We start from the raw sequence: 9,687 nt of genomic DNA on the forward strand, positions 1-9,687 counted from the left end.
TCTGCGTTTTTCCCTTTTGGCCTTGACAGGAAAAATGCAGAGGTGCTACCCTACTAATGACAAATTAAACACATAAAACTCACAACGAAGCAGAAATAACCTGCACACACCTCATAAATTTATCAATGTGTAATTATGGTAACACTCAGGAACTCTTGGGCCAGATTTTTTTTCCCCTCACTGCCTCTTTCTCCCTCTAATTTCCTCCAACACAAGTGCTGACTGTTGGTTTGAGCGTAGCCCAAAACTTGATACCAGATAGTGGGTGGAATTCAATTAAATACATCAGAATTTCTGTCTACAGACCAAAACTGCTCCATAACTCAAAAAAGCCTGTACAGGAAATTAGAGCCAAAATACACCGAATTATCAAAAAACCTGAGAGGTCTGGAGGAGTTATTCAACATATATTGTGTTAATCCTTCAGAATGATAAACCGAATTATACAACGAAGTGTGAAATAAAGTGCTTAGCTGACATGTAAAAACAAATTGTGTAATTAATAAATATAATCAGGCCTGGCCCATGTGCACCTCCTTTCCTCTAGTTTCCTCTCCAGGGAGGTGGTTAATGGTTTTAGCTGACATGAGTTACAGCATTTAAACCTAAAGGAGAATTAAGAGCCGTTTCCTTTTTGTGAAGCACAAGGCTGAGATGACTGATATCAGCCATTAAGACCACAGGCGATTAAGGGCCGAATAGAAAGCTTCATGTTTTATAACGCAGCTTGGAGCGAGGGTCCACTGCTTCCTGCTGCGACGTATGGAAGTCTAATCAGAGCCGAATCAGGATTTGATTGGAACAAAAGCTTTCTAAGAGTTGTATTATCTAAATAGGCCTAACTGCATGAAACAATTACGCAACAGGAGTCTTTCAACAGTTCCGTAAGCAAAACAACAGTTTTCAACACTAAGTGAAAGGCTAACACCGAAAACTTGCTGACTTCGGAGGTAAAGAAATCTAAGCAACTAATCCCAGTACTGACTTGGAAAATAAAATGAAATATAAACTGCCAGTTTCACTAGTTTCCCAAGCAAAATGAAATCTCTGTAACACATTTTATTAATAATGTTTATTTATAGGCATAGATTCCATTAGGTCAAATTTCCTTCTCACTTACACTCTGACAGAAAGATCTTTGCTCATCTCTGGATTGTCATACCAAATGTCTATTCATCAACCTTTCTTTGCCAAGAGTATGTTCAATGTTTTAATGCACGTCACACCTTGGGCCATCGTGAATGGCCGAGCTAGCGAGCACTCCCCAACATTTGGAGAAAATTAAAACAAATGAAAACCAACACCTCATTTCAAATGTTGTTGCTGGTAATAAAGGACTGCTGGGATGGTTGACGTATTTCTACCCACCACTAGTTCCTCACACCCCTCACTCCCACAGTCACAGTGCTCCATGCCTTAGCGTCCCAAACGACACACTGCCTGTAGTTAACAAAACAGTGACTGGCTGCCAGTGGTGGACGCACATTCCTACACGGCAAGTGTGCAGAAGCCATCAAATAAAATCTGCCTGTCAGTCAATTCACTTGCTCCGAAAAGGCTCGATAGTTGGTATTTACTGTGCTTAGGTTTTTTTAGGATTACAGACACAGGCAGGGAATTTCATTGTTAATCAACAGTTCTTTAACATACTCAGGAGAAGGACATCTGGGTGCTGGGATTTTCACCCAGAGAAAAAGGGCTGTGATGCATTTCACAATTAGTGAAATCTTAGTTTTTAAAACCTATTTATGGTTGGATTATAACAGAGAAATGTGGCAAATCAAGCAAGCATCTATGTGAACAAGTGAAAAAATAAATAATTAACAACAGCAGACTACATATTACAAGACTCCTAACCTATTACAAACACCAAAGCATGTCATTTTAAATTCTGTTCTTTGACTTTCGACTTCAGCAGTAAGAATGGTCTACCAGTGTTGATCACACAACCAAAAGCTTCCCAATGTATACAGGAAACTAAATGCAATGATATAGTAGTCTCTGCATTTTACAGCCACCAAACTCAAAATATAAATAGATATTTTAACCTGTTATATGTACTATATACAGAATTATGTATAAATATTAAATTATGAAATTTTCTTTATCAACATCTCTATTTTTAAAAGATCTAGGCATTTGGTAAAACTTTACTTATTAACTTTCATTACTAATATTAACAAACATTATTTCATTTATATTTAATTTATATAAATACAAATAGTTAAAAATGTCATCAAGCTTTTGTTCATACTTTTAAATATATTTTCACATTATTCTGTACTTACAATACATGGTACAGACTGATCTGTTAAAGTTTTTGTTAATGACTTATTAATGATCAAAGTGTTTTGAGATGTTTTTCACTGGTTTCATTAAATGGGTCAAAGAATCATCTCTAAGTTAAAGCAATTTGATAAATATTAGGTTAGTGATTTCCAAATTGGCTAAGTTTTGCTCTTTAAGTCATGTTTTAAAGGAATGTTCTGAGTTGTATACAAGTTAAGCTCAATCGACAGCAAATGTATTTCGACTTGTCCTTCCTTTTCTTTAAAAAAAAGCAAAAATCGAGGTTACAGTGTGGCACTTACAATGGAACTGAATGTGGCCAATTTTTGGAGGGTTTAAACACAGAAATGTGAAGCCTACAATTTTATAAAAGCCCTTTCATAAAATTTTCTCTTAAAACTTGTATATTATTTGAGCTGTAAAGTTGTTTATATTGTTATTTTTAGTCATTTTAGGGTTTGTTGACCATCGTCATGGCAATGAAGTTGTACAATTGGCTATAACTGTACTCAGAAAAAGTTAGAAAGTGATTTTATCACGCTAAAATCATGCTTACACGCATATTGTTTATGTCTTGTGAATTTTTGAAAAAGTGAGTATTTTAATGTAAAAAAACTGTCCCCATTCACTGGAACCTCAATTTTAGCTTTTTTTTAAGAAAAGGAGGAATGAGTCAAAATTCATTTTTGTGGTAATCAACATTATGCCACAAATGCTGTTGATTGAGCTTAACTTGCACTGAACACAGAATATTCCTTTAACTTAAAGAGTACACAAGCAACAGATTCATAGATGTGAGAAAAGAACTCCAAAGCACATTGTGGCAGCGGGGGCGTGGTCAAGCGTCTCTCCGGAGAGAGAAAGCGGTAAGGGCGCTTACTCCTGAGCTAAATTATGTCTAACACCTGTCTCTAATTTCAGTGAGCACGGGGAGAGCGGCATAAAGAGAGCGACACAACGCTCAGAGAGAGAGACTGGATATGACAGAGCTGAGCCAGAGTGACCATTCCTGAATAGTGGAAGTTATTTGTAGAAGCAGTGTGTGTGTTAGTGTGGATAGAGTGTATGTACGTAACTATAAAGTGGTGTCGAGGAAGAGGGGAAATAAAAGCGTCACCTGAAAAAGGAAAACTGCTTCTCGCGTCCTCTTTTACACTGGTGCTGAAACCCGGGAATTGAAGTTTGGGTCGAAGATGGATGGAGGTCGTCCCGTAGAGTCCTCCCAGTTGGCGGAGACCTCCAAGCCCTCGCCAGCCTACATCGGAACCACCAACAAACGCTGCTTGAGCTCCGACAAGATCAAGACCGCCGGTTTGTCGAGCTCATGCATGCTCAAGCCGAGGACCGGCAGGCGATCCGGAGCCTCCTCAGCCAGGGGGCATCCTCAGCCGCGACCCCGGACACACCCACGCCGTTACCCCCGCCAGCATTACAAAAAATGGGGGCGGTGGACGACCCCGAGGCTTTCCTGGATTTGTTTGAGCGGACCGCCGAGATCTGGGGCTGGCCGCTCGGCCAATGGGCAGCCCGACTGATCCCACTACTGTCCGGGGAAGCCCAGCTCGCGGCTCAACAACTGCCAGCGTGGAGCCTCCTGGCCTACGGAGATCTAAAAAAAGCCATCTTGCAACGGGTTGGTCGCACTCCGGAGGAAAGTCGTCAACTCTTCCGGAGCTTGAAGTTGGAAAGCTCTGACCGCCCGTTTGCGTTTGCCCAGCGGCTCCGTGACGCCTGCCGAAGATGGCTGTTAGCGGGGGATCGCGACGTCCAGGGAATTATCGACCAGGTGGTACTGGAACAGTTCATAGTTCGACTGCCAAAAGGAACGGCGGAGTGGGTCCAGTGCCACCGCCCGGCGTCGTTGGAGGAAGCTATCCGACTTGCGGAGGACCACATGGCGGCGATCCCGAGGACAGAAGATCCCTCCTACCTTCTCTCTCCTCCCTCTGTTTCTTTCCCCTGCCCTCTCTCTCTCTTGTCTGCTCTCTCTCCAGGTCCCGTTCCTGCCCCACGCAGACGAGGAGGAACCCAGCCCCTGAGACCAGTTTCCCGGGTGTGGGAGGCGACACCTTCCCCTACTCCAGTGCCCCGCCGCTCTCCCCCTCAGGGGGGGCGCCCGCCAACGCAAGTGCGGGCGTGGCGCCTGGGCCGGCCTGCTGGAGGTGCGGAGACCCGAGCCACTTCCGAGATCAGTGCCCTCTGATGGAGCTGGGGACGGTGGTGCGGGTCTCTGACCTCCCACAGGCTGCCCCCGACTGGGCCGGAGCGTACCGGATACCGGTAAGTGTCAAGGGGGGTACTCACCAAGCGTTGGTGGATACCGGGTGTAATCAAACCACTATCCACCAACGCCTGGTTCAACCCAAGGCATTGGTCACATCCAAAACGGTGAAGGTGAAGTGTGTACACGGGGATATTCACAAGTATCCAGTGGTGACCCTGACAATTAAATTTCGGGGGAAAAAGCATAGAGTGGAGGCTGCGGTTAGTTCCCGCCTCACCCATCCGCTGATTTTGGGGACTGATTGGCCTGATTTTAAAGCTTTATTAAAGGGAATTTGTGCGGATGGGTCCTGTGTGAGAATAGGGAGATGTGTGATGTGCGATGCTCTGGCAGGGGAGGCGGAGCCGGGGCCATCCTCGACAGCTCCACGTCATGATGATGAGAGAGGGGAGAGGCTGCGGCCCCTCCCCTTCTCAGGGAATTCCCTGAGGGGGATTTCCCTTTGGAGCAGTCGCGAGACGAAACCCTCAAACACGCCTTTGACCAAGTGAGAGTTATCGATGGTCAACGACTCCAGCCTGACATCGCATTTTCATATCCCTATTTTGCAATTATAAATGAGCGGTTGTATCGAGTGACACAGGACACTCGAACCAAAGAGGATACAACCCAACTTTTGATTCCAAGGAGCCGTCGGGAAATGGTATTCCAGACGGCTCATTATAATCCTATGGCAGGTCACCTAGGAGAAAGGAAAACACTGAACCGTCTAATAGCCCGTTTCTATTGGCCGGGCATTGGCGGCGATGTCCGCAGGTGGTGTGCGGCATGCCGCGAATGCCAGCTGGTTAACCCACCGGCCACCCCAAAAGCGCCATTGCGCCCTCTCCCTTTGATCGAGATCCCCTTTGAGAGAATTGGAATGGACCTCGTCGGGCCATTAGAACGGTCAGCACGCGGGCATCGCTTTGTATTGGTCCTAGTGGTCTATGCAACACGATATCCGGAAGCAGTGCCTCTTCGCAACATCTCAGCACGCAGTGTTGCGGAGGCACTCTTCAAAATAATCTCCCGGGTGGGGATTCCGAAAGAAATCCTCACCGATCAAGGCACAACGTTTATGTCACGGACACTACGCGAACTGTACGAGTTATTAAATATTAAATCGGTTCGCACCAGTGTATACCATCCTCAAACGGATGGCCTGGTGGAACGATTTAATAAATCCCTCAAAAACATGATTCGTAAGTTCGTGCACGATGATTCTAGAAATTGGGATAAATGGCTCGACCCCCTGTTATTTGCAGTACGAGAGGTCCCGCAAGCCTCCACTGGCTTCTCCCCATTCGAGCTGCTGTATGGGCGACGCCCACACGGCGTGCTTGATGTATTGCGAGAAGCCTGGGAGGAAGGACCTTCAAACAGTAAAAATGAAATTCAGTACGTTCTTGATCTTAGAGCAAAACTCCACACCTTGGGGCAACTAACACAGGAGAATTTGCTCCAAGCTCAAGAACGACAGCACCGACTGTATGACAGGGGAACTCAGCTAAGGGAATTTGCACCGGGAGATAAAGTGCTTGTATTGCTTCCCACATCGAGCTCTAAATTACTCACCAAGTGGCAAGGACCCTTTGAGGTCACACGACGAGTGGGAGATCTCGATTATGAGGTTAAACGATCCGATAGAGGGGACGCACGTCAAATATACCACCTCAATCTCCTAAAATTGTGGAGGGAGGCGGTCTCCGTGACGTTGGCTACGGTGGTTCCCGAGAAGGCGGAGCTCGGACCGGAGGTGAGCTCAAAACATAAACAGTTCACCCCGGTCACTTGCGGAGACCACCTCTCACCGAGCCAACTCGCGGAGGTTGCCAGGTTGCAACAGGAGTTTGCAGATGTGTTTTCCCCTCTAACGGGACGTACAAACCTCATCCATCACCACATCGAGACCGAGCCGGGGGTGGTGGTACGTAGCCGCCCCTATCGACTACCCGAACACAAAAAGAAAATTGTTCGGGAGGAATTGGATGCGATGCTTGATATGGGGGTAATAGAAGAATCCCACAGTGATTGGTCCAGCCCAGTTGTTCTAGTGCCTAAGAGCGACGGGTCTGTGCGATTCTGTGTGGATTATAGAAAAGTCAACGCGGTGTCTAAATTTGATGCATATCCAATGCCTCGCGTTGATGAGTTGCTCGATCGGTTAGGCACTGCTCGGTTTTATTCAACATTGGATTTGACGAAGGGTTATTGGCAGATCCCCTTGACACCAATTTCCCGTGAGAAAACCGCCTTCTCCACACCGTTTGGATTACACCAATTTGTGACACTTCCGTTCGGTTTGTTTGGGGCCCCGGCTACGTTTCAGCGTCTCATGGACCGAATCCTCAGGCCGCATTCAGCTTACGCCGCTGCCTATTTAGATGACATCATCATTTATAGCAATGATTGGCAGCGGCATATGCAACACCTGAGGGCGGTTCTGAGATCACTGCGCCGAGCGGGGCTCACAGCGAACCCAAAGAAGTGTGCGATTGGGCGGGTGGAGGTACGGTATCTGGGGTTCCACTTGGGCCACGGGCAGGTGCGTCCCCAAATTGACAAGACAGCGGCGATTGCGACCTGCCCGAGACCCAAGACCAAAAAGGGGGTGAGACAGTTCCTGGGGCTGGCTGGCTATTATAGGAGGTTTGTGCCTAACTATTCGGACGTCACCAGCCCGCTGACTGATCTCACTAAAAAGGGAGCTCCAGATCCGGTCCAGCGGACGGAGCAGTGTCAACAGGCGTTCACGCAAGTTAAAGCCGCACTTTGCGGGGGGCCGCTGTTACATTCACCTGACTTCTCTCTCCCTTTTGTTTTACAGACAGATGCTTCAGACAGGGGGCTGGGGGCTGTGCTCTCGCAGGTGGTGGGGGGGGAGGAGCGCCCGGTGCTGTACATTAGCCGTAAGCTCTCGTTAAGGGAAACTAAGTACAGCAACGTGGAAAAGGAGTGTCTCGCCATCAAGTGGGCGGTCCTCACTCTCCGATACTACCTGTTGGGGCGGGCCTTCACCCTCTGCTCGGATCACGCCCCACTCCAGTGGCTCCACTGCATGAAAGATACTAACGCCCGGATCACCCGTTGGTATCTGGCTCTTCAGCCGTTTAAGTTTAAGGTGGTCCACAGACCGGGGGCGCAGATGGCTGTCGCCGACTTCCTTTCCAGGAATGGGGGGGGGGTGGTAGGCAGGCCGGATGTCGCCCCGGCCTGAGTCGGGCGGTGGGGATATGTGGCAGCGGGGGCGTGGTCAAGCATCTCTCCGGAGAGAGAAAGCGGTAAGGGCGCTTACTCCAGAGCTAAATTATGTCTAACACCTGTCTCTAATTTCAGTGAGCACGGGGAGAGCGGCATAAAGAGAGCGACACAACGCTCAGAGAGAGAGACTGGATATGACAGAGCTGAGCCAGAGTGACCATTCCTGAATAGTGGAAGTTATTTGTAGAAGCAGTGTGTGTGTGTTAGTGTGGATAGAGTGTATGAACGTAACTATAAAGTGGTGTCGAGGAAGAGGGGAAATAAAAGCGTCACCTGAAAAAGGAAAACTGCTTCTCGCGTCCTCTTTTACACACATCCATAGAATAAACTATGGAGAACATTTTTTGTACAATATATATGCAATGCAGAACAAAATTTAATGTGTTGTTGCAAAAAACATGGAGTTCAACTGACACAATGATCATCGCAAAAATAAAAAAACCAAAACATTATTGACCCATTTAATCCAACCGTTACAATTGTGACCAAAATTTATTTTGAAACATGAAGGGTCTAAAAAGAGTTGTCGATTATAAATGAAAGTGTAGACTGTCTTAAATTTCAAGTGGTGCAAATAGTCACATGACCAGAGCCATTTAATTCCACTGTGCTCCTCTGAAAGATGCTGTCTGTGTCAAAACTCTAAAAGGAAACACGTAAAAACTGTCTTAATACACATACAAGTACCATATTTTTTTTTTTTACATATAATGTTTAAGGGTCTATTATTGATGTAAGCAATTACAATAATGACTGGTGGGAAAATATATAGACCCATTTTTGAACAGGCAACTGACTGACTCCCATAATGGGAGATTTCAAATTATTGTTACAGCAAATTAAACAGCATATAAAATAAATAGAAATATGCAATTATTCTTGGTTTACCGTTACCCCTACAATTGCAAGTTGGTAAAACTTGGTTATTATGTTACTTTATTGTTTGCAATTTTCTATTGGGTCCTATTGAGCAACTGAGCAAAATTTGACTCTGTGGTTTGCCACTGGTTACAATTGTGATCAAAAATAAATCTCATACTTTCACTTACTTTAAAAAAGAAAAGAAAAGAAAAAAAAAGAGAAAAGGCATACAGTTGGTTTCATTGGGTTATTAAAAAAGTAAAATACATGTGCCCACTTAACTGCAAAAAATGTGGGAGTATATGGGTTAATATTTGAACTAGAAAATTATTAGGCTATCTTGACAAAATAACTGTGTGATAACCTATAGTCTAATGTTTATAGACTAATAGCCCAATAGCATTTAACCATTTTAGACATTTAAATCAATTTAGCCACTAGAAATGACAACTAACAACAATAGCATTATATCCAAATGCATAAGCCCTTCTTGGACACTACATATTTTGAACATACTGTATAATGTAATATATTCGTATTGACAATTAGACTTGGCGGATACTTTCAGTATATTCGAGTAAGTTACCACTGAAGGTGAACCATCTGACAGATTCTCCGTAAAGCTGTCAAATTACCAAGTTTTTGACATGGCAAAAGGCAATAAGATAATGGCAAAAAGAGAAGAAAAACGTTACCTTCGTTCCCGTGCTTCTCTCAGCTTTAAATAATCTTCTATTGCAATTATTCTTTTGAATGAAACGAAAGAGAGATTTCACGTTCAACCTAACGGGAAGCGCCATCTTGAATTCATTCACAACTACACACGTACGGTGTCCTGAAAGGGACATACTTTGCGCGTGGGTATTCACGCATTTCAAGAAGAAACTGCCCATTTAAATTCCACTTTAGCTATAAAATATTGTGCGAACACACCACATCAAGAACGTAAAAAAAACGCTTACTTCTAAATGACAGTGCAAAGAATTGCAATTATATTCTATTTACTTAAA

At 44.9% G+C, this 9,687-nt stretch overlaps 1 protein-coding gene across 1 annotated transcript in view; it reads right to left on the reverse strand.

Moving 5' to 3' along the window:
* Positions 1 to 9,486, reverse strand: part of LOC127447026 (tryptophan--tRNA ligase, mitochondrial-like) — a 28,374-nt gene extending 18,888 nt beyond the window's left edge. Inside the window, exon 1 of the mRNA XM_051708473.1 lies at positions 9,373 to 9,486. Coding sequence (XP_051564433.1) covers positions 9,373 to 9,477 — 105 coding nt within the window. The 5' untranslated portion in view covers positions 9,478 to 9,486. The remainder of the gene's footprint in view (positions 1 to 9,372) is intronic.
* Positions 9,487 to 9,687: the final 201 nt, after the last annotated feature.

This window comes from Myxocyprinus asiaticus, chromosome 10 (genome assembly GCF_019703515.2).
Source record: "Myxocyprinus asiaticus isolate MX2 ecotype Aquarium Trade chromosome 10, UBuf_Myxa_2, whole genome shotgun sequence".
Classification (NCBI taxonomy): Eukaryota; Metazoa; Chordata; class Actinopteri; order Cypriniformes; family Catostomidae; genus Myxocyprinus; species Myxocyprinus asiaticus.